Below are 25,480 nucleotides of genomic sequence, written 5' to 3' on the forward strand. Positions count from 1 at the left end.
TAAATAAGATCAATGAAAAATCCAAAAGTGGACTTTTAAGGCTAATATTTGATAAATAAAAAATAAGAATTTCAACATGTGCAGTTTTTCGGATATGACATAAATTACCAAATGTGGCTTGCATAACCATCAAATAGTACCACCTTGAGTAATGGAGTGGTAGATATAGTATATATGCCACATAAGACAATGCAAATTTAGATGAAATAAATATTGTATGTGGTCATTAATTGAATTCACAAATATTGCATAATTGACCTACACAACTTTCTATATTTATTTCTAGCCAAAGTTTTTTCTTTTCACATGAGAGTTGCAAAAAATCTCAAGCACATATATAAGTAGTTACCATGATTATTGTATGTACAATGCTCATTTTTTTCTTAGACTACGGTACCCGTTTTAGTGAAAACTCAGTTGCTATTTTGCGTAGATGCTTTTCATGAGAATGGTTACTATTGGGTTTGCATACAAAAGTGGGGGATTATAATTTTTATGAGTACTTTGTCTAACATTTTATAAGTTTGTAAAAGCATTTCTTGATATCTTTTCTAGATTTCATCTACCATTTTACTTAAACTCGTGAAAAAAGGACACTTACGTGTCCTTTTTGGTACCAAACTAGTGTTAACCTTTCAACTAGTATCAGATCTATTAGCATGATAAGTATCTCGTAATTATCATTAGATCCTTAGTTAGTAGCCCCTACTATCTCTACTTAGTCTCCTATGCCTAATTAGTTAGTAGCCCCTACTCTCTCTACTTGATCTCGTGTGCCTAATTAGTGACTAATCATGTTGTGTGAGCATGTCCCCTGGGCTTAATCCCTTGGGCCACTACTCTCCAACTTAGTTAGGATGTTGATTAGCATAGAAGATCTCTAATTAGTCACTTAGAAGCTTGCACCAAGTGTTAACAGTTTGCATTTAGGAAGAATTTTTGTAATTGTCTTAGAGCTACGGTTACTCTCTCCCTTGAGTGCGCATTTTGCATCATTTGTGTGTGGAAGAAGGTCTCAAAAAGAGCTTTGCATCAAGCCATCAACCTTTGCATTCGGCTTCCTTCAAGTTGATTAATCACACTCAAGCAACATTTATGTGTGGAAGAAGGCCACATAAAGAGCTTTGCATCAAGCCCTCAACCTCTGCATTCGGCCTCCTTCAAATCGATTAATCACCCTCAAACTTTGGGTGTGTGTTTGTGGCTTACCCTGCAAGGCCGAGCTTATCAACGTACTTTTTGGCATCCTCACACAAGCAAAGGTCAAGGAGCGCGTGGTTGGCTCATCAACAATAGACCATTGACCCACACGTTATGAGGTCATTACTCGCACGCTAATTTTGAGAAAAACGGACGGATCTCAAAGCCAAATCATATTTGGCTGAAGATTCAATGTGGGTCCATTGGTAGCATTTCATATGCAACTCCTTTCTTTGGGGCTTCAATCCAGATGCCACCCTCGACTCAAAGGAATTCATACCCCTTTCAACTTCACCCAACCACCAGAGGCCCCCCTTCCTGCGGCACTTATTACTTGAGCCTCGAGACCCAAGGCCCCAAGGTCTCTTTCACACAAAGGCTCAAAAGCTTTCTTTTGGGCACAAGTGCTATATTTGATAAGCATTGTTTCATGCATAGCGTTTGCAAAGAAACCTCATGTTAGAAGTGTATTCCCACAGCACTAGTGCAGATTCCTACTCAGCTCTGAAGCAAGTGTACATTCACACTTGAAATGTAATAGGTTTGGACGCTCCAAACCAAAGATCTACAACAACACACATGAGAAAACTGCAAGCAACTGAACTGTACTTGAGAAGAGCAAGAGAGAGAGAGAGAGAGGGAGGGAGGAAGAAGAGTCTACATGGAACGACGGAGTTCTGTCCCAGATGCACTAGGCCTAAATAATGGCATCCCTTCATGGTATTTTGTTATAAATTGCAAGAGTACAATGTCCGCGAGGGTCCTCTCTCTTGCAATGCTCCCAAGCTAATCTGCCAAGAGAAGAGGCCATGGCACTTTTTTAAAGGCCCCTGGCCAAAAGAATACAATGAAAAGCATTGTCCCAAAAGCTAGCGCCTAAAGCCTCAAAGCAAATTGTGGGCCTGTTCGTACGGTCCTGCCAGGTCAGCATGAACCCGAAATTTCGGAGTACGTACATGCGCTACCACAACATCAGCCTTTACGCAATTGGGCTCCTTGCTTTATTTTCAGATTTTAGACCCCTCTGTCGGGTCCTGATAAGTTGGGAGGCTTAGATTATTAATCTTAAGCCCCCTTTTTGGGCCTCTCGGTAAATATCTGTAAGTTAGGCCATGCCACGTCATAAGTTTGTGACATACCTCCCTCTCGCAAGAATTATAATCGCCCTCACAGGACAAAAACTATCTCAGTAGACACTGACTCAAAGTACTAACGTACTAGATTGTATGCATCTAGCACTTGCCCAAAGACGACAGTCGTTGAACATTCACATCATTATATAAACCTAGATGAATCCAGGATAAGCCCAGATTCACATCATTATCCCCGTCGAGATCTCAAATAAAAATCATGATCGTTGTAACTTATTTAGTAATCACATCTCGGTCGCACTGATCTTTTCAACGATGGCTTGATCTACTAAATCTTGTTACTACCACATTCACATCACCCTTGACTAAACAAAATGTTGTAGTCATTTCATCATTCAAACACATACTCAAACAATATACACATGAGAGAGTACATGTAACTCAGAAGAACATTGTCGGCATGTCAGGATCCCTAAAATCTAAAAAGAATCAGTGACTTTATTTCCATCGACGTAACTTATGACAAAGGAGTCGAGCGGCTTCCCTCTTGTGCAGTCCGAACCGCACCAGATTCAACATGATGATTCATCAATAACTTTCATAAAAGTCGAAGCTAAACCAAAAGCCTCAAGGTAAAGCTCTAATATGTAAAGACTATTTGCTAAGAAGTCCTCCATCCACTTGGCATCCAGAGCCGGATAAGTCCTAAACTTGACCAAATATCTACGCTTCAACTTACCTTTCACTTTCCTTTCCTTGTACTCCAATATCTGTTCTCGAATGAGAATCTCTTCTGCCTCTTCCACTTCTCGTTGCTCAACCAACGCCTTGTCCACTGGCACGTCACCTTTGAAAGGTCTTAGGAGACTCACATGGAATGCATTAACTAACATCATGCAAAATCAGCTCTTGACCATTTTCAAGCGCCAAGTGTATAGTGCCAACGCCCTCAATCTCACATGCATGGTTATTGCCCAAGTAAACTTTACCCAGACTACCTGTAGTGTATGAAGCAAAAGACTCCAAAGATGGAGTAACATGAAACGAGGCACCGCTGTCTACTATCCATGATTGTGACAAACCATCCTGTGCTGAAAGAAATGCATCAACTACCTCTGGTTTTGTGATATACATATCACTAGCCATTGCTACACTATCATGATGAAGGCATGAGTCAACAACAAGTGCATCATCCGTATCAACAATTTCTTCAATGACAACACTCAAAGCAACATTTGCCTTTGCAACTTCTTTGGAAGAAGAGTCATGATCATCACTTTCAGCATCATTAGAATCCTTCTTCTTCTTGCCCTGCTGTTTCTTTCTTTCAAGTTTCTGCTTGTAGTACTTGCAATCGGGCATTTTATGCCCTTTGCGTCCACATTGATAGCATGTAACATCCTGGGACTTACCCCTACTCTTACTCCTGTTCTTGCCTCTATTGTTTGCATTATTCTTCTTTTTCAGACGTGCCTCTTACATTATACGCTAACCTGCTGCTTTCATCGCTGGTCTTTCTTCTAATCTCTTCATTGAGTATGTTCTCTAGACGAGACATGGTTGCATAGATCTACGAGAAGGAGATGTTAGAGTGATACACGCTTTGTCTCAGAGGGGACGTTTCCTGCTTTGAGTAAATTTCAAAGTGTTTATAAATCATCAAGGTTTGAAATACTTGTTGTCCTTGCAGCACCTTTTGGATAAGCAAATGAGATGGGCGAACATGTTACCACAATTCCATTTTCAATTGTTCACGTGACGGGAAAGAAGAATTTGGTGGTAGACGCGTTGTCTTGAAAGCCACAAGTATCGGCCAGTTCGGCAATACATCATTAGAACTTTAAAGATATAATTTATCAGAATGCTACAAATCCCGATTTTGTAGAAATCTTTGACTGGGGAGACAATTGCAGGTTATACTGCCAATCAACGTTATCTCATGAGAAAAAAAATGTTGTGTGTCACTAAGGATTTAAGGGTAAAGGTGTTGACAAAGTGTCATAACCCGCCTTTTGTTGGGCATAGAGGCATCGAGAGTACCTTGAAAGGGATGGAAAAGTATTTCAACTGGCCTTAGCTCAAAAAGATGTGCATGAGTTTGTACGCACTTGTCAAAAAGGCAAGTTCGATAGACAAAGTACCATGACTATTACAACCTTTACCTATTGCACACCGACCTTGGGAGAGTATAGCAATGGATCTTCCCAGGACTCAGAGTGGGCATGATGGGATTTGGACAGTCATCGACCGATTTATCAAGCAGGCTCACATCATTCCGATAAAGAAGACAGTGACAGTCGATCAATTGGCCAAGTTGTGTCTCTCACAGATTTTCCAATAAAATGGAATCCTTGAATCTATAGAGTCAGATCGAGATCCCTAATTTACGAGCTTCTTTTGGAGAGCAATACTGGAGAATGTAGGCACTCGGATTAACTTCTTATTCTCATTTCAACCATAGATAGATGGGCAATTGGAGATAGCTGCCAACTCAGTAGTTTTGGACTTGTTGAAGTCCTATATCTTTGATCATAAGACTCGGTGGGAGAAGTACTCGCCTTTGGTAGAGTTTGCTTACAACAACACGGTTCATACGTCTACGGGGAAGGCACCATTTGAGATTGTCGAGGGTGCATCAATCATAAGTTTTTTTAAGTAGATCTATACACAGGATGTAGACACTGCTTTTGCCGACGTAAGGGATGCTTTGCAAAAGTTTCAAGCACGGCATAAGAAGCCAACAGACAAGCATCGTTGTGACTTCAGTTGAAGGAGAATGATTGGGTGCTACTCTGGTTTGAGAAAGCACGCCTAGGAAAGTGGAAGGGTAACGAGAGGCTTTTTCCAAAGCTCAGTATGGGATACTATGGGCCCTTCCCAGTATAGGAAAAGATAAGTGATGTATTCTTAGACTTAAGCTACCAGATACTTGGAAGATTGTACCTGGCATCAAGAAAAGTCTACTTTCGGTTGGGCAGCTAGATGTGAAGGGTTATCACACTATGTTTGGTGATGGCTCTTGGAAAGTGCTTAAAGGCTCTACGCTGATTGTAAAGGGCAGCAAGAAGGGAACTCTTTATTATTTGCATTGCAAGGCATTACCTAGCAAGTTTTTGGCTGTGGCTGAAGTTCATTCTCACAAGGATCTTTGGCACAACAGACTTGGCCATATGAGTGAAAAAGGGCTTGATGTTCTCTCCTCGTTGGGGAAGTTTGATGTAAAAGGCCTTGGCCTTGATTTTTGTAATGATTGTATCTATGAAAAGCAAGTGAATTTCTCTTATTTCTCTAGTGTCGCTCGCAAATTGCATGTTCTTGATTTAGTACATTATGATGTTTGCACTATGCCTGTGAAATCACATGGAGGTGCACGGTACTTTGTGTCTTTCATTGATGATCACAATTGAAAGACATGGGTGTATGTACTAAAACGTAAAAGTGATGTACTTGACTCATTCAAAAAGTTTCATGCATTTATGACCACACAAAAGGGATTTAAGTTAAAAGCTATCAGGATGGATAATGGAGGAGAGTATGTATCACGTGAGTTTAATAGTTTTTGTGAGATGTATGGTATTAAGCAAGAATTGACAGCCCCTTGGTTCATCATCTAATGGTGTGGCTGAAAGATATAATCACACAATTTGTGAGAGAGTGAGATGCATGTTGTCCACGGCTAATCTCCCTCGAGAGTTTTGGGGAGAGGCTCTTAAAATTGCAATTCATGTGCACAATCGCTCTCCGAATCGTGCGTTAGATAATGGCATCCTGAAGAAATTTGGTCTAGAAAACCAGCTTCATATGACCATTTACGAATTTTTGGTTGCGATGCATTTGTGCATGTGTCTGTTGATCAGAAGACCCAAACTTGACATGAATCTATCAAGGGCATCTTCATGGGATATGGAGATGAGGGAGAGATGGGTTACCGAGTTTGGATACCTCAGTACAGGAAGATAATACGTAGCCGAGATGTAGTTTTCAATGAGGTTAAATTGCTGAAAAATGCTACACATGTAGACATTGACAAAAAGAAGGTCAAGTTTCAGCAAAATCAGCCAGCCATAAAGCCACTTTTGGCTGAAAATTCAACTCCTTTTGATGCTGAAAATGAGCAGCAACCTATTGTGCAATTGCCAGAAAACAATGGACAACAAAGAGATGCACAGAATGAGATTATACCACATGACCAGCATGCTGAAAATGAATTGCAGTAGCAAGGTAATGTTGAAATCGGCCGCCAATTGATGGTGTGCACATTCCGGACAATGTAGACCCATTACCAATTGATACAGATCATTGGGTGAGAAGGTCTACACGTGTTAGAAGGCAACCACAGAGGTTTCAACCATCTATGGATTGCATTTTGTTGACAAATGAAGGAGAGCCTCTTACATACAAAGAGGCCCAGTCTTGTGAAGACAAAAGTAAGTAGGAGCTTGCCATGAAATTTGAGATGCAGTCATTGTATGCAAACAATACATGGGAGCTTGTGCCTTTGCCCAAAGGTAGGAAGGCTATTCCTAACAAGTGGGTTTATAAGGTCAAATGTGTTTATGACAAAACCAAGTACAAAGCACGTTTGGCTGCTAAGGGTTATGCACAGAAGGAAGGCATAGACTTCCAAGAGATCTTTTCACATGTGGTGAAGATGACTACGCTTCGGGTTTTGTTTGATTTATGTGCTCTCTTGGATTTGGAGTTGGATCAAATGGATGTAATTACTGCTTTCTTACATGGTGACTTGGATGAGGAGCTATACATGCTGCAACCTAAGGGCTTTGTCATTCCAAGGAAAGAGCATTTGGTATGCAAACTAAAACGCAGCTTGTATGGGCTGAAACAAGCCCTTAGGCAATGGTACAAAAAGTTTGATACTTTTATGCTCAACCATGGGTTCAAACGCAGTCATGCAGATAACTGTCTTTACACTAAAACGCTCCTGATGGTAGACTTATTGTGCTAGTCCTATATGTGGATGCTAATTGCAGGCAAGCATAAGGAAACTTTGAATGCTTTGAAAAAGGAGTTAAATTCAGCTTTCTCTATGAAAGATTTGGGTACAGCTAAACATATTTTGGGTATGCCCATTGCAAGGGATAGAAAGAAGCGTCTTTTATTCCTTTCTCAAGACAAGTACATCAAAAAGGTGCTTGAGAGATTTAATATGGCTGATGCTAAGCCTCTTGGTGTGTCGTTACCTCCACACACAAAGCTCAGCAAGCATGATTGCCCAAAAGATGTTGCAGCTACCCATGCTATGAAAGGTATTCCTTATGCATCATCAGCTTGTGGGTCTTTGATGTATGCCATGGTTGCTACACGACTGGATATTGCTTATGCACTGGGAGTTGTTAGCAGGTTTATGTCTAACCCTCGCAAACCACATTGGGAGGCAGTGAAGAGCATTTTCAGATACTTTTAAGGGTACACACAACACATGCATATGTTATGGAAAGGGTACATTGCCTGTGCGGGGATTCTGTGATTCGGACATGGCAAGCGATCTTGACACTCGGAAATCTACCAGTGGTTATGTATTTACATTGGCTGGTGGAGCTATTTCTTGGTGTTCAAGATTGCAAAAGATTGTTGCATTGAGCACTACAGACGCTAACTATATTTCAGTCACAGAGGCTTCAAAAGAAGCCATTTGACTTGGCCGTCTTGTGAGGACTTTTGGTCTTCCAGCTCATGCTCCAGTGCTTGGTTGTGATAGTCAAAGTGTTGATGCCTTGCCAAGAATCCCATGTTCCATGCTCGTACCAAACACATTGATCTGCGGTACCATTTCATACGCCAGGTACTGGATGATGGCCTTGTCACTTTGACAAAGGTCAAAACACAAGATAACCCTGCAGATGTTCTCACTAAGTGTCTTGCTAAGACACAACATCAGCATTGCTTACACTTAGTAAAAGTTACTTGAAGGTACCACATCGGGCCTTTAAGTGGGAGGTTGTTGGGTCTAAAGGCCCTCTAGCCACCCTTGTATATGTTTTTTATTCTTTGGGTGTGAACCACCCCTAGGGTCACTTACAAAGTGACCCTCATACTTGTACCCGTATAACATCAAAAATAAAGAGTGATATTATTGATCACGCTACCCCAACCTGTGTACGTTTTCTCTCTCTTTCACGCTCGTTGTCTGCAGCAAAACACCAGTGCTACCTTCTCCTACTGCAAGCGTTCCCTTCAGTATGAGGGTTTTCCTGAGACTTGGAGTATGTCTACGATTGTGTCTATGTTCAAGTCAGGAGATCCCATGCTTCCCGTGAATTATCGAACGTACATAGGATCAAAACGTAAGGTAGGATCAAAACGTACGTACGGAACGTATCCGTTCGTACGGACGTTCTGTGCGGACCCGAACGTGCGGAACGATCTGTACGGTGCTGTTTTTAAAAAAAGAAATTGTCCGATTTTTGGCGTGGCTAAGGGTTTTGCTTCAACTGGGCGAGTAGTTTTTAGGCCTTAATTTGTAGACGTTAGAACACTAGGTGCAGAAACTCTTCACTGCAGAGAAATTGCACGTTGCAAAGACATGTGCGGAGGTAAATTGCAGTTTTTTTACAAGAGTACGTAATTTAAAAAAAAATCTTGTACGGAACAACGTACAATGCGTACACATACACCACGTACATTACGTTTTGTACCACCTTGGGTCACACATTGGCTAGGTTGTATGCATCTATTCTTGAGCAGGAGTTGAGTAGATGGGCAGAGAGAGAAGGCATATGGGGGCAGGGTTCTAAAAAGGTTTTTCCACTCTTGACCAGATTCTGACACTTAGAGCTATTATTGAGGAGGGTTGAGACCATGGCAAGAGGATCTATTGCAGCTTTGTGGATTTCTGCAAAGCTTTTGACACAGTGCTGAGAGCCAGACTTAAACGCAGACTACAGGACATTGGTGTGCCCATAGAGTTGATGTGGGGGATCTTGGCTTTATACAGGATAGTTGTGGGGCAGGTATGCACTACTCAGGGCATGTCTGACATGATTCACTCCACTATTGGGGTGAAGCAAGGATGTCCCCTATCTCCGACTCTTTTTGGCATGCATGTGGATGAGTTTTCAGACTATGTAGAGCGAGAGGGAGACAAAGGTGCTCAGCTAGCAGGGACATGAATTCCAATGTTGTTATACGTTGATGATATTGTGCTGATTTCAGACTCTCCAGAGGGGATGCAGCGTCATTTGGATGCATTGCATGTTTTGCCCAGGATAGTGGATTGTCAGTGAACCTTGGTAAGACCAAGGTAATGGTGTTTAACACCACGGCTCAATGGGTCAAGAGGTCAGCTCCTGTAACAAACTGCTGACGTGTCAAAGCCTAAAGAATGGAGCCAACTTACAGATGTGGCCGAGGGGCCTAAACTATCACAAAGTGATGACGTGGCTGCCCGAGAGCAAAAACCCTAACCCTAATTTTTGCCAAAAACCCTAACCCTAAAACCTGCAAACCCTAATTCTTGAAACCCTAACCCAAAAATTACAGAAACCCTAACCCTAACCCTGAGGACAGCAGGCAGATTTCCGAAATTTGCGTGCAGAGTCTAGAGTGCCGGCTTGTACTATGTTGATGCAATATAAAGAAATACCGAAAGGGGCGCCAAGGTTTGGGGCCAATACTCTTTGGGGTGGAATTCCGCCACTCCATGTCGCGTGTCATCTCTCTCTCTCTCTCAGTTCTGTTTTTATTGAAGTGCTAAAGGTCTGTTCAGTCTGTTCCTTTCTATTGGCGCATGGTGCCCGCCTTGTGACAGCTCCCACCTTTACATATGGTCGAGAAACTGTGGAGTACACAGATGCATATACCTATCTCGGGGTGGTCTTCAATGGCCAAGTATTTTCCTTGAGGAGAGCAAAAAAGACGAGATTGACAAGAGCTTACACAGCATTAGGGAGATTAGAGAGGATGTGTTCGCAGGTTCACTTCCACGAACCTCCAACAAAGATCTGGCTCTTTGACACTCTAGTCACTTTCACCATGCTATACAGAGTGGAGATATGGGGACCCTCAGAGGATCATCACAACACATTTGGTAGTGTTGATGGCTGGGAGATGTATGCAGAGGCCTTTGGTTTATATGATCTCTCGGATGATTAGGGCCAAGGCCTCGGTACCACATGAGATTGTTAGGGCGGAGATTGCTGCCCCTCCGTTGGTAGTGGAGGCACTCACTCGAGTAGTCTCCTTTATGCATAGCACCTCGACTCTCCCCAGAGATAAATACACTCGATTAGCCATGGAGTCTTCACGACAGTTGGCATCACAAGGAGATAGATCATGTTGGTATGCAGAGATGGCATCTTGGTTCCAGCTGCATGGTTTTAGTATGGACAGACTACCCCATTTCAATACTCTTTAGATGCACCCTCCATCTCCCTCACTGACATAGAGATTATTAGGCTCATCAGGCAAGACTTGACTCAGTTGGATACCAGGAGGACATGGATACAGCCTACACATGAGTTGGGTACGAAGATGGCTTTCTATAGAGCATCTTCTTCAGTTACAGAGGATGGATTTGTGATCAAACCAAGAGACGACTGGTAGATTCAGAGGGATACCAGCAGCCAGCAGGGTATGCCGCTTATGCCAACTAGAGCCAGAGACAAAGCTACATTACACATGTCATTGCACAGTGTACTATGAGATTCGAGGCCGTTTCCACTGCTTATTCCGAGAGGGTTTCGGTCCTTTCTCTAAGGTCATGAGTTATGAGGATCAGAGATGTCTTGGGCTATATCTACTTCAATTACACAGATATAGAGACACTTTACTGGGGAGAGCTAGAGAGATACGGTCCCAAAGACAGATTACAGATTTCTTTTCACTAGATATGGGACAGCCAGAGGAGCAGCCATCACTACAGAGCTCGGCCCCCACTCATTCGACCACTACCGGCACTATCATCGACCGAGCATTGGAGCTACGGGACCCAGACGGCCACGATTGAGGAGAGGGGCTACACAGCATCGACAGAGAATACAGCAGAGGATTCGAGCCATACTCTCTCGACATCCAGAGTGCAGATGAGGATGGATTCTAGTAGTAGTAATAATTTTGTTCTAGTCTTTTTGTACCCATACATGGTATCAAATTCACTATTATGTATCAGATTGGTCTCATAGGTCATTTTGGCCTTTTGAAGACGTTAATAAAACATTTCATTTCATTTCTCTTCCCTCCCTCCCTCCCTCCCTCCCTCTCTCTCTCTCTCCCCTATGTTAGGGTGCGCGCTGCAGACAAAGGCCTGTGTAAGCTCTCTCTCCCCTATGTTAGGGTCCACGCTGCAGACAAAGGCCTGTGTAAGGGTTCGTGCTACAGTCATCAAGCGGTTTTAGGGTTCATGCAGCAGTCAGCAGGCTGTTTTTAGGGTTCACGCAGCAGACAGAGGCCTGTTTTAGGGTTCGGGCAGCAGACAGAGGCCTGTTTTTAGGGTGCACGCAGCAGAGAGCAGGCTGTTATAGGGTTCGCGTTGCAGGAAGCAGGTCATTCTATGGTTCACGCAGGCCAGTTTAGGGTTTGCGATGCAGGCAGCGGACAGTGCTCACTGTCCAAAGCATCTTGGGTGAAGCAGTTTTGTCAGCAGTAGGTCAACTACAGTGGCAAGTCACTTAGGGTTTCCGCCAGCGAGAAGGATGTTTTAGCAGCAGAGGAATTGCACAAATTGTGGAACAAAGGCACCCATAGAACAAGTGGACATGAGGAAGCAAAACAACAAGGACAACCCCCTCGAAGATGCCATCCAAAAATGCAAAGAGGAAATGCAAGAGACCATCAACAAAATCAATTGTAGCCTCCCAGGCACGATAAAGACACTTAAGAATCAGGTGACGGCCTAGGATGAGGAGATTGCACGACTCAAGGAGCTTGAAGAGGGCGCTCACAAAGTACACTCGAAGAAGGGGAACTTCAACCATCAATAATGGAAGAGCTCAACACCATAAAAGAGCAAGTGCGGGTCATCAAAGAAGAGGAGGAGCAAAATAAAGAAATGACGACTTCTTGGGTGGACATACATACAAAAACTCAAAAGAAAGCGGATGAGGCCGAGAAATGGATTTAGATCACCAAAAAGGGCAAAGGCAAAGAATCAACCCCCACACCCACCATCATTACCATGACACTAGCAGAGGAGCAAAGGAGGCGTGTGCGTCCTTACATGTGAGGATTACCAGCCACAAAGACCAAGATAATGTTGAGCAAGACGTCAACGAACTCATGTTTATGATGGGGGTTACTGCACCAATGCATACAAAGGCTTGGCGAGTAGGTAACAAGAAAAGTGAAAGCAAGGGGGAAACTTCCAAGGAAAGAGCGCTTATCCTCCGCTTCCCCTCTTTGGAAGCAAAGGACTTTTTGAAGAAAAGACCAACTCTTAAGAAGACAGGTATTTTTCTTGGGGACGACCTCACTCTCTTGCAGATTTCTCATATGAAGGAGGTAATGCCAGAGACTAGAGCAGCAAGGGAAAAAGGGAAGACTGCTTTTCATAGAGATGGGAGGGTCGTGATAATGGAGCGACGCTCTACATGACGGTGCCGGACATGTGGGGCTAAATTAAAGGTGGCCGCTTGGAACTGTAATGGATCTCTACGCCTTGATGTAGGTGCCTTTGAGGATAGTTTCACCGAGAGGAACATCATTTTCTATTCTGAGACACATTAGGCTCATGGGCCATGTTTCAGTTCAACACATCTCCACTTGAAGAGGTCTCCGCACACACTCGGTATACCTTCATGAGGGAGACGGATTTCGTGTACCTGGATGAGTTATACAAGCAACTATGCACCCAAGAGCCAGGACGGCCACTAGATTAGCTCACTCATATACTGACAAAGACGCTCCATGATGCAGCATCAAAGGCATATCCCCACAGTCAGCCTACACGAAGACGATCTGGGAGCATGCCCCAGAGCACTTGGTATGATGAGGAGTGTCGAGAGACGAGGATCAGATTGCAAAGGGAGGTGATCATGGGTATTACCACACATAGACAGTCACGGATTGTCTTTCGCCGGCTAGTGCGACGAAAGAAGAGGGCTTATATATCTCAGCTAGAGCGGGATCTGTATAAGTTGTTTATGAGTCAGGACTCAGGCGAGGCATATTCCATGAGCATTCACCACCACCACCCATCACCTCCACAAAGACCCACATCTCTCTACACAGCAGCTGGGCAGCCACCTTTGCAGGACCCACCGGAGACATGCCCTTAGACATGTTCTTTATTTATTGTTGAGAGGGTAAGGAAAGCCATTGACAAGATGAAGACAAGGAGAGCACATGATCATGATGGTTTGGTAGCAGAGCACTTCACCCATGCTGAGATATGCTTGCAGAGCTTCTTGCTATGATGTTTAATCGCGCCATGTATGAGAGTTTTCCTGAGACTTGGAGATTGCGCTTGATTTCAAGTCAGGAGATCCCATGATTCCCGGAATTTATCGCGCCATCATGGTTGGTCACACATTGGCTAGGCTGTATGCATCTATTCTTGAGAAGAAGCTCGGTAAATGGGTAGACAAAAAGGGCATACGAGCATCAAGCCAAGAAGCATTCAGGAGAGGTTTCTCCACCTTGACCAGATTCTGACACTCAGAGCTATGATTGAGGAAGGTAGAGACCATGGCAGGAGGATTTACTGTAGCTTTGTGAATTTCCACAAAGCTTTTGACACAGTGCCGAAAGCCAGACTTATACGCAGACTGCAGGACATTGGTGTGCCCGCAGAGATGATTTGGGGGAGCTTGGCTTTATATAGGACAGTGGTAGGGGAGGTACGCAATACTGAGGGTATATCTGACATGGTCCACTCCACTATTGGAGTGAAGCAAGAATGCCCCCTATATCCGACTCTTTTTGAGATGTATGTGGATGAGTTTTCAAACTTGTAGAGCGAGAGGGAGACAAAGGTGCTCAGCTAGCAGGGACATGGATTTCGATGTTATACGTTCATGATATTTTGTTGATTTCTGACTCTTCGGAGGGGATGCAACATCATTTGGATGCTTTGCACACATTTGCTCATGATAATGGATTGTCTGTCAACCTTGGGAGAACCAAGGTTATGGTGTTCAACACCACATCACAATGGGTCAGGAGATCAGCACCCACATTTACGCATGGCCAGAGACGGTGGAGTACACAAATGCATACACCTATCTTAGGGTAGTCTTTAGTGGACCGGTGTTTTCATTGAGGAGAGCAGCAGAGACTAGACTGACGAGAGCCTATGCAGCCTTGGGAGGATTGGAGAGGATGTGTTTGCAGATTTAGTTTCAAGAACTGCAAACAGAGCTCTGGCTTTTTGACATTCTAGTGGCTTCACCTATGCTTTACGGAGTTCAGATATGGGGACCCTAAGTAGACCACCATGGCAGTTCTGGCAGCACGGATGGATGGAGATGTACAGAGAGGCCTTTGGTCTGTATGATTTCTCGAATGATTTGGGCTAAGGCCTCACTAGCACATGAGATTATCCAAGCAGAGCTAGCCGCCCCACCCCTCGTGGTCGAGGCATTGACTAGATCAGTATCCTTTATACACATTGAAAGAAAAATCTCATCTTGCAGATCATACCAATTGAGGCACTTGAAAGCTTGAGAAAAACCTTGAGAGAAAACTCATAATAACGTTAACGATAATCAAATTGATTCCACATACCACAATGTGTAAAACTACTGCGAGAAGAGGGTTGCCCCTACATGACTACACGTTAAAAATGGGAGGCCAATGCACAAGCGGAGATGAAAGATGGGGAGAGAGAGATCCAAGACCCAAAACGTGCAAAATTAAATATTTTTGGTCAGAGATTTGCTGGTCCAGAGCGATATAATATACTTGTGTATGGCATACGCTGCAATAGAATTGTACATAACCTATAATGCATGATTTCAGATGTTGATAAGAAACGTCAACTTTACAAACTTTAGGTTAGCATGATTTCATACATAGAAATGTTTTGAAATGTTTCGTAAGTTTCAGATGGGTAGAAAAGTGTTTTGAAACAACACTGTTTCTCTAGGGGGCGAGGTGTTGTTAAGCTAAAAGGCCATTGCTGCATGTATCACACGGCCAGGCTAGTCGAGAGACATGTACTCTTGCTGGATGTAACAGGGTCGCTTAGAAGCATACTTTTTTTGAACACCAGTCAAATGTTAAATGCATACGAGTTTGAAAATATGAAATGAGTTTGACTCGGAACCCTTGGCACATTCAAACGCAACCCTAATTCTTAAGCAATTTATACTATTCAGACTATAGATCCTAGTTCAATGCATAATGGCTGGCAGCCCATGATCATTACTTGCCACATACCTGTGAGTTCAAGCGTCCACTGTCAATATCTCTTGACATAGCAGTTGCAATAGTTTCAAATAAGCCTTCTCCCACGTTTCTGATTCCATGCTTCAATGCAAAGCCAAGGACTTTTGCACCATCAGCAAGAAGAAGTGCCCCAAAGACAGCTTGAATGTCATCAGCAGATGGTTGGGATCTCCCAGTTGACGAATGGTTTATGTTCAGCTGAAGCAGAACATAATCCAAAATGACACAAAAAAGATTGGCTTTGGCTTCCGCTGAGTTTGCCCTTGTATACTGCATACCCAAACCACAGTGATATCAGCTCAAATAAAAGCAATAAGCTCTATGAAGTATATGCATAAATTGCTGGACCCTGAAATAGCACAGGGAAATGATTTCACAGAGAACCTTTCCATAAAATATTTTGTTTCAGACCAGTAAAAGTTGTTCAAACCTCAAGACAAACAAACTCAATGCCTCCAAGAAGCTCCAGCTGTTCCACATCAAACTCAGCATATCTACCTGCACAACCGTCCCCAGCCCTGGCAATCTTATATAGCATATTTGATAGCATACATACCAAAGTACATTGGAGTTCATCAGCCCACGCACGAGCCCAACTTATATCTAGAAGGTTTTTTAACACCTGTCCAAGAGTTAAGGCCTCTCAAATGTTGAAATCAAGTCCAAAACTCAAAACTCAAAACCAGATCACACATCCATATGTACTCAAGGTCATGCACCCCTTAACTATTTCTAAAACACACATAAAGCTTACCCTTATATCTAAACCATGTAGCCGATGCCTCTGAATTCTACTCCCATCACAGACAAAATATAACAAACAACTCAAAGCAGCAACCCAGATAGACTCCTCTGTCTCTCTTATCTGTTGATGCACCTGCTTGTGTTAGATGGATGTATCATCTTCAAACACACACCGTGCGCATGCGCGCACACACGCACACACACACACACACCATCATATATTTACAAAGCGTCAAAACCTGTTCCTCGTAGTGATACCTGGACAAGAAAGAGCAGCATCTCAAACAATATTTGAAGCAACCATAACTCGAAAAGTTTGACTGCTTCTGGCGTGGATCCATCAACCTTGTCAACAGGGGCCTTGAAAGAACCACTGCTTTCTTGAGGTCGCATGAGCTCAAGCCGTTCCTCTGCCCGGAAGGCTTCTTCCAGATTCAGACCTCTTTTTGAGGAAGAAAAAGGCCCTGCACTAGCCAAAAGTGCAGATGCCTCTATTGATTCTTCCCCGAGTACGGATTGCTCTTCCATTTGCATTGGTTCAAGCAGATGGCCATGAATGCCAAGGTTTAAAATTAAATCAAAACAGCGCACTCTGGCCGCAATAGTGGAAGAGCCTAGCATACCCTGGCATCATTAAATAGAAGAGAATCACAATATATCTATCACTGTTTCAAGGTTGATATGGTAGACCACTCTGCATTCAATAACATACCTCTAGCATGGAAAGAGTGAGGGGAGATGCAGTAATAGGATCTGCCATGTACCTGCAGAAAGCAGGAAAGTTATAAGCTTGCATACTTTCATTGAAAAACTTGAACTAGATTGTGAGCAGGACATGCCAAGAATACTTGCAAAACTTGCAATGATATCTTACATATCAATTATCAACTTGATCAAAACACTGCCAGCAACATCTGCAGCTTCAATTGAGACTCTTCCAGGATGGACCACTGGTAACATTGGAGTGATTCCCTGGGTGATGCCTCCCACCACAGTTCCCTCAATATGGAAGGCAGATAAAACTTCCTCAATTTCCGAATTACTTAAACGAAGAGGCTGCTGTTCACTGTTTGGTTACGTGCACAGATGGACCATTAGAAAACTTCACGAAACAATTTGATGCAGTCTATAATAATTAGCCATTCAAACTTATAAAACACTTAAAATATGCAAAGGGTACTATCAAAGACATTGTAGTTATGTGGTTACTTTGTCTCATACATGCACAATGTCCTGGAGAAACGACCACATACAGAAAACCTTACTGACTTCAAAAACCTAGTCTGAGAACTAGAAAAAGGCTAAAGCCTAATCTCCCCTTCCTAAGAGACTAAACCAACAACAGCCAGAGCCAGGCTGACACAGGAATATGCAACCCGTCATGTTAAAGAAACAGTGCCATTGGGATGCTAAGATAGAGAGAGAAAAAAGGCAATATTAAGTGATGTAAAAAGGCCCAAATGGCTTAATAGGCAAACCTGAAGTACAAATTTCCATGCTGATAGAGAGCCACCGTTTTATCTGTGCTGCAAATAACTACGTGATAAACAATATTTCAAATATTATTTGTTACACCATCCCATAGCTTCTTGGTGTAAGATCCTCCTAAATTTACAGTGTGCTACCTATTGAGCATTAGCTTGATTTTAAAGCAAAAAACAGTGAGTGAAAGTCTGTCATAACCTTACTTCATGTCTCCAACAGCTGATGAAACAGTTCCATACCTGTAATGTTTGTACTGGAAAAGCGGTCGTGGTCGTTTTCTCCATGTGCTTTTTGGCACATCAGCATTCCTGATAAAAAAATATGTGAAAAATTCAGCGCAAACACTTGTAAAGAAAAATTATAAAGCGCGTACATTGCAATGACTTTATGTTTTCATCTTGTCAAGCTTGAAATGAAATGTTAACCATTACATGCAACAAAGCCACTTCGAACAACCCTGAACCTGCTTGATTACCCTTCACTATGTGTATAGCGAAAAAATTTGTGCAAACTCTTACAGACCTTGTTTGCTTAGCATCACTTCAGTAGAATTTGCCTTGCTCATGAAACCTGTGTTTTTTATTTGCACAGCTTTCAAAGTCATCTGCTTAAAAAGAACTACTATGTGTGTTCATATTTCTCATTACACCTTATGAGCGCTTGCCTATTTCTGGTTTGCAGTCAACACCCATCAACCTGGACTAAAAAGCCAATCTAGGTCTAAAATACTCTCATACTTCAAACATTCAATAAACTGCCCTTTGCTCTTTAAGCCGTGAAAATCTAAAATTGACCTTCGTTTCAAAATCACCAAGGAGCCACTCTACAACTTGTATCTCAGCCAGAATTTCTTAAGAGCGTTTCATTTTCAACTAATTTTAACTGTGCTCTCAAAAGTACAAACATTCCTTGATTTTCAACAAGAAACTACAAGAACGTTACTATATACCAGACTTGGGACTGGGACTTCTGCCGTTTTGAGGTAGCAATTGCTCTTAGATGCGATTGTGTTGACACACCATCTGTTATAGTTGTCACTTTGGATGGTTGCAACAACTGTTCACCAATACTGTCATGATTGACACTCTTCTCCACTTGCTTACCCTGTTGTTTCTGACCTTTAAAATCACTACCTCTCATGAACAGCGATCCAGCTCCCATGTCAGAGTACTCAAACAACTGCTTGACTTGCGGCCTTGAGATGCCCCCGCTGCCTTCCACACCAACATGTCAACCAAAGTTACATTTTTACAGTAATGACAATACCTTGCACAGCCTCAAAAAACTTGTGTCAAGGCTACAAAAGACTATGCACCTGTCTGTCATAACGGGTGAAGGTGTCCAACATTGGTTCCTCTTGCCACCTATCCAGCGCCACCTTAAAACATTACCGGCTATGAACTCCTCATTGTCTTCCAGGCTATGAAGTGACATTGTCTTCCCAAAATCCTTATCGTCAGATGCCCCTTGCATGCCCGGTGGACCAAATGCTGTGTAAAGGGCTCTGCTTCGTTTTGTATAAGCATTTGATAGTTCTGCAATACGAGTAGACTGCAGCAAGTTACTTGGCAAGTGCCGTGCTACAAGTGACCGCACATAAGCTAGAGACTTCACGAGAGAAACAGATGCAAAATCCGCCTTTGTTGACACTTGTGATGTTATCCCAGCCTGTCCAGAGTTGGCCGGCGCACCAACTGCTTGAGAAAATGAAGACCCTAGTGGAGATTTAATTGTAGGGCTGCACTCAGCAATCAAAGTGGCACAAAAGGTGTCCACTTGTTGTAGCATCGCATGCTTTGGCACATATCTGCTTCAGAGTAATACATGTAAGAAAGAAAACGAAAACCCTTCTAGATGGCTGGTAAAATGCTATTGAAGTGAACAAAGAAGACCACGACCCGTGTAACACACACACACACACACACACACACACGGACAAAATATTTACACGTCTATTAGAGGCTGAAGTCTGCCTATGAGACAAATCAAATATACATGTGTGTGCATCTTTCTATCGGGAAAGGAAAAAAGTAAAAAGTAACAAAATGTGGTACTATGGTAAGGGGGGAGAAGGGGGGAGAGGGTGATCTATGGGAGGCTAGGATACAAGATACATGGTATATGGGGGGACGCTCTATTTCTAGGGGGTATGGGTGCACTTCTATACGCTCAAGGAAGTACAATCATGAAGTGCATCAACTGACTAGCTTCATTCTATGTCAAGCTGGGGTGTAAGATCTGATGCATCGGTGGGTGTGGTGTAAGGACTGCACGTATGATTGCGACAGGGTCTGCCAGCATGAGAGAGAAAAATGAAATGAAATGAAATGATACATTAACATCTTCAGAAGGCCAAAATGACCTATGAGACCAAACCGATACAAACTAGAGAATCTGATACCATGTCTAGGTACAAAAAAGAGATGCTAAAAATGAAACTAGGAGTGCTACTAGCTGGTACTGTGGTGGGATATGTGTCACTGATACAATGGGTACCTAATACAAGAGGGTGATATCTCTCTCTCTCGGGTCCACCACTTTGTATCAGATCCACCACTTTGTAACTTTCGAGTCTCATAGGTCATTATGGCCTTTTGAAGACGTTAATATAACATTTCATTTCATTTTCTCTCAACCAATCTAGGATCCCATAGTATATATCTTTGTTTTGTACTGTTGTTATTTTGTTACTCTGACTTTGTATCAGATCCACCACCTTGTAACTTTCTGGTCTCATAGGTCACTATGGCCTTTTGAAGACGTTACTATAACATTTCATTTCATTTCTCTCTCTCTCTCTCTCTCTCTCTCTCTCTCTCTCTCTCTCTCTCTCTCTCTCTCTCTGTGCTGCCCTGCTGCCCCCGCACCCTCTCTCTCTCGCGTGCCATCCGACCCCCCCCCCCCCCCCCCCTCTCTCGCGCTCCCTGCTGCTCCCGCACCCTCTCTCTCTCTCGCATGCTCCCCTGCTGCCTATCGCGCGCCCACCCCCTGTTGTCTATCGCCCCCCCCCTCCCCGCCCCCCCCCCCCTTTTTTGGTCTATCGCGGGTTAATCCCTTGTCTATCGCACGCCCCCTCCCCTTGTCTATCGCAGGTTAATTTTCAGCCTTTTTTAAGTTTTAAGTTTTTATTTTTTGACTATAGTCTATCGCCCACCTCCCCCCCCCCCCACTTAAATTTTTCAAACTTTCGCCCCTCCCCTATCTATCGCTGTCACCAGCGTGTGACTACTATCTATCCTTTTTGTTGATTTCTTTCTTATTATCTATTTACTTTCACTTTTTGGAAACACCCCTCGGGAAATCTAACTGCCCTGCATTGCATAGCTAGTGTGGAACTGTCCAAAGGGAGTCCAGGCCTGAGGGCAAGAGAGCACTAAGGTTGGACAAAGACTATGGTTAGCCAAAGTGGGGTCATTGACTAGCCAAAGTGGAATCCTTTGCTACAGAGGCTACATTTCAATTTTGGGTGTGGCCACAGTGTACAAAGAGGGTCGGATGACCTAGAAAGATACAATGGCAGCATCTCCTAAAATTTAGGGAACTGCTATTTTGGGACTTGAAAATGTGTTGACGTCATTACCACCGGAATGACAAGGGGAACATTTTCTTACTCTGCCGTGACGTCAACTGGGCAACCGGTTGGGATATTTTTAGACGGCAACCCCGAAACGGAAAAATGCTTATAAATGTGCCAAGTGGCACCTTCTAGTGCACTTGCCTCATGCAACAAGAGTTGGCGCTGAATTTAGGAGGGGGAGAGCCTCATTTTCAGTTTTGTCACAGGTTCAGAGCTATGGAGTGCTTGCTTTCCCTCTTATGCACAGTGCGGTGCCAGGAGTGATGCCCTGCACGCTACGCACTGCCCTCTCTCTCCCCTTTGGCAGTATGTTATGCCCCTCTAGTGGGCTCTTCATTTGACCAATGTACAGTTGTGTGGGTTCATGCACGATTGCCGAGGCAAGAGCCTCTTGCACACGTACTGGATTAGCTAGCGGCTAATCCCCCCCGCAGGTACAGGTGAATTCGGAGAGGTTTCACGCCAGAAATCTCGTCCGATTCAAAGGCAAGTAGCCCTACAGGTACGGGAGCTCGAGGACTTGCTACGGATGCGACCGGCACGCGAAACGGAGCCCGAAACAGTGAATTACAGCCTGCTGTGTATTTTTGCAGGTTTAGGGTTTTGGCCCTAAACGGACCCTAATACCCCCAAGAGGTTCGGGGACGCAAGGGGACCGCTGTACAGGCGATCTGGCGTATTTTCGGGGCTGAAAACAGAGAATTCAGCGTGCTGCAGATTCTCGCCAGGTTTTGCAACGTGCCCGTATGCGTCGGGAAAGTCATTTAATGCGTGGGAATACTGACCGTGAAGGGTTCTAGTACAGTTATGCTGCCGAAATCAGGCCAGAACAGTCAAAATTCAGCCAAGGTTGTGCGGGGCAGCTTGGAAAGAACCACAGCGTTTATTCCCTCTTTTAAACAATAAAGAAATACCGAAAGGGGCACCTAAGTTAGGGGCCAATCTGGTGCATTCTAGCATCTGTATCCCATTCCCCTCTCTTGTGTCACTATAGCGCAGGTATAATAGACGGCTAATAATGGGTGAAAGCTAAATCAAGGTTTGAAGTAAAGTCTACCGCCCTTTTTGGATTGAACAGGCCGGTTTCATGGTTCCATCGACGGGATTAAATCACTTTTTCCCATAGAAGTGAGCCTTGGTCAGTTTTGGGCTTGAAGACACAGGGGATCATAGACCAGACACAGGGAATTGCAATTATGGCTGACAGACCAGATGATGTGACTGAAGAGGTTTCCTCTTCACAGGGTCAACAGACACATGAAGTGGGTGAGTCCTCAAGACCACCACAGACAGATGACGATATATTCAGGACCCAGTTGGCTACTGCTGTGGCTATGTTCACACAAGTAATGCAAAACCCGAGGTTTTTAGCCTTTCTGCAACCTCCTGTTCCGTCTCAGCAAGTTGGGTCACTGGATCATATTCAAAAGCCTGTTAAGGCTCGATCACAGGTGATTCATACCGCACAGTCAATAGAAACACCTGTACACTTGACGAAGAACATGCAGTCTCCACAACCAGTGCCTAAGGTGCAAGAACAGGTGGCTGAGATGCCAATCTTTCAAGCTGTACCAGTTCAGCCCGCCACCTTTCAGCAGCCTATAACTGGTTCTAATGGGCAGGGAAGCAACCTACAGGCTATGCAACAGGTCTTCCCACCACCTTCAGTACACCCTGGCTATTTTATAGGTGGATCCGTATTCCAAAGCATGGCTGGTCATGCACCTGGAAATCAGTTTTACACGCCAGGAACAGTGTTCGGGAGTGCTCAAACGATGATGCCTAACCCCATGTACAGTGTCATGGGTATGCAACCAGGGTTTCAAAGCACTCAGGGCCAATTTGGGATGCCCCAGGCAAATTTTGGTATGGCTGGAATTACAAATCAGCAGCCAAATATGGCATTTCTAGGTCAAGTTAATAGCGGCCAAGGAACACAGATGAACCCTAACAGTGTTCCCATGTTTCAGTCACTTCCATATGACAATTTGACGCCGCTGGAGAGGCCAACTCCGTACAAAGGTGGCAAAGGTGTGTCTTTCACGACCTTTACAGGGTTTGATGACAGGAAGAAGGCTCTCTCATTCCTCCGGCAGTTTGACAAGGCCTATGCAGGGGGAAACTTTACAGAGGCTTCAAAGGTCCGCAAGGCATCCACTTTCTTGACAGGGAATGCGGGACAATGGTGGACAACTTTATTGCTTCAAGGGCAAGCTCCGTCCACATGGATTTATTTCAAGCAGATTTTTGCAGCAGCATGGTTATCTGATGACTTTGAAGCAGATGTCATGACAGAATGGCACCAGCTTAATGCTGCCACTTGCAGAAATCTGGATGATTACAATCGGAAGTTTTGGAAAGCTCTACTTCCAGTAACTTCCTATAGGTTTGTGCCATTGACAGAACAGATTGAAAAATATTGTTATGGCCTACCTAAAGGATTGAGAAAGTACTGTACGAAGACAAAAGTCACTACTTTGACGCAGCTCATCGGGTAGCAAACACTGGCAATGGTTTGCTCAAGGGAGAAGATTGTGAATTTAACACCGGCGTCAAGGCAGGATCAGGCAAGAAAAATTCAGCCAAGAAGCACGTTCCCAATGAGGCTCCTAAAGGGACTCAGGAGTCAGCCAACGCAGGGAAAGATAAAGCTTCGGCTGAATCAGAAAAGGGACCAACAAAGAAATGGAAAAGACGTTGTCCTCGCAAGTCAGAAAAGCAGAAAGGTCCTGAGGACAGAGAACAAATGCTTTATATGTGAGCAGCCTGGCCACATTGCTTACAACTGTCCTACAAAGAAAAGGCCAGCTGATTTTGAAGACAAGGAGGACAGGAAAGGAAAGAAGCCCATGGCTGGTCTAGTGCCAGATATGGTGGGCGACAAGCCAAATTCAGATGCAAGTGAGCTTTGCAGAGCATGGGGAAAGGTTAGGGATCAAACAGTGCTTATCTTCTTTGATCCAGGTGCCAAAGCCAACTTCATTTCCCCAGAATTGGCTTCAAAGTTGGGAATCAGACTTGAAGAGATGGGGTATACAGCAGAGGCAGGTTTGGCATGTCCTGGCCATGCAAAGGCTGTGACACCCATCATTGGAAAGTTGCGTCTACATATCCAATCCTATGTAGATGCTGAAGAATTTTACATCATGCCACTGGACGGATGTGATGTGTTGTTAGGTATTCCTTGGTTATTTCGTGTACAGGGAATCATGGATGCCTACAACAAAAAGATCACTGTACAGAGCAAGGAAAAGACTCACATTCTGGATGTAAAGCTTAAAGGGGAGTCTATTCCCACTGTATCAGCTTCTGCTATTACTTCTGTAATGAAAAAGCATCTTTCTTCGTACTTGGTTTTTGCACGTGAAGTGTCAGATTGTGATGAATCAAATTTATCTGTGCTAGATAAAGAAAGGTCAATGTTTTTACAACAGTATAGTGACTGTTTCTCCGATTCATTACCATCTCAATTACCGCCAGAGAGACCCGAGGACCATGCGATAGATTTGGTGCCAGGCAGTAGCCCACCAAATAAGCCTCCATACAGGGTTAGTGCGGCTCAGCAGAAAGAGATAATGGGCCAAGTACAGGAGCTGTTAGAAAAGGGGCTGATTCAGCCCAGTTCATCTCCATTCTGCTCTCTAGTGTTGTTGGTGCAGAAAAAGGATGGCTCATGGCGTATGTGTATAGACTACCGTGCACTGAACAAGAATACCATCAAGAATAGGTTCCCTATACCTAGAATTGATGATATTATGGACAAATTAGAAGGAGCAGCTATGTTTAGCAGGATAGATCTAAAGAGTGGGTACCATCAGATCCGCATTAGATCAGAGGATGTGCACAAGACTGCTCTTAGAACGACGTTTGGCCTTTACGAATTTTTAGTGATGCCCTTTGGTCTCACAAATGCTCCTGCTACGTTCAATAAGATGATGGACAGAATTTTCCGTCCGCACCAGCAGTTTGTTGGTACATTCTTTGATGACATGATAGTCTACTCAAAGAATGAAGAGGAGCATAGGCATCACTTGGCCATTGT

The 25,480-nt window shown here is 43.7% G+C and overlaps 1 protein-coding gene across 3 annotated transcripts in view; it reads right to left on the reverse strand.

Moving 5' to 3' along the window:
- Nucleotides 1-25,480, reverse strand: part of LOC147443715 (uncharacterized) — a 97,882-nt gene that overhangs the window by 25,184 nt on the left and 47,218 nt on the right. For 2 of the 3 annotated variants that reach the window (XM_086526517.1, XM_086526518.1), the window contains 9 exons: nt 19,177-19,668; nt 18,811-19,071; nt 18,101-18,169; nt 17,251-17,442; nt 17,089-17,140; nt 16,635-17,000; nt 16,387-16,497; nt 16,063-16,254; nt 15,624-15,902 (listed from right to left, as the gene is read on the reverse strand). In XM_086526517.1, coding sequence (XP_086382643.1) covers nt 15,624-15,902; nt 16,063-16,254; nt 16,387-16,497; nt 16,635-17,000; nt 17,089-17,140; nt 17,251-17,442; nt 18,101-18,169; nt 18,811-19,071; nt 19,177-19,668 — 2,014 coding nt within the window. The remainder of the gene's footprint in view (nt 1-15,623; nt 15,903-16,062; nt 16,255-16,386; nt 16,498-16,634; nt 17,001-17,088; nt 17,141-17,250; nt 17,443-18,100; nt 18,170-18,810; nt 19,072-19,176; nt 19,669-25,480) is intronic. The other variant, XM_086526519.1, reaches the window with a different exon arrangement.

This window comes from Adiantum capillus-veneris, chromosome 13 (assembly GCF_014529385.1).
Source record: "Adiantum capillus-veneris isolate H3 chromosome 13, ASM1452938v2, whole genome shotgun sequence".
In the NCBI taxonomy this organism is placed as follows: domain Eukaryota; kingdom Viridiplantae; phylum Streptophyta; class Polypodiopsida; order Polypodiales; family Pteridaceae; genus Adiantum; species Adiantum capillus-veneris.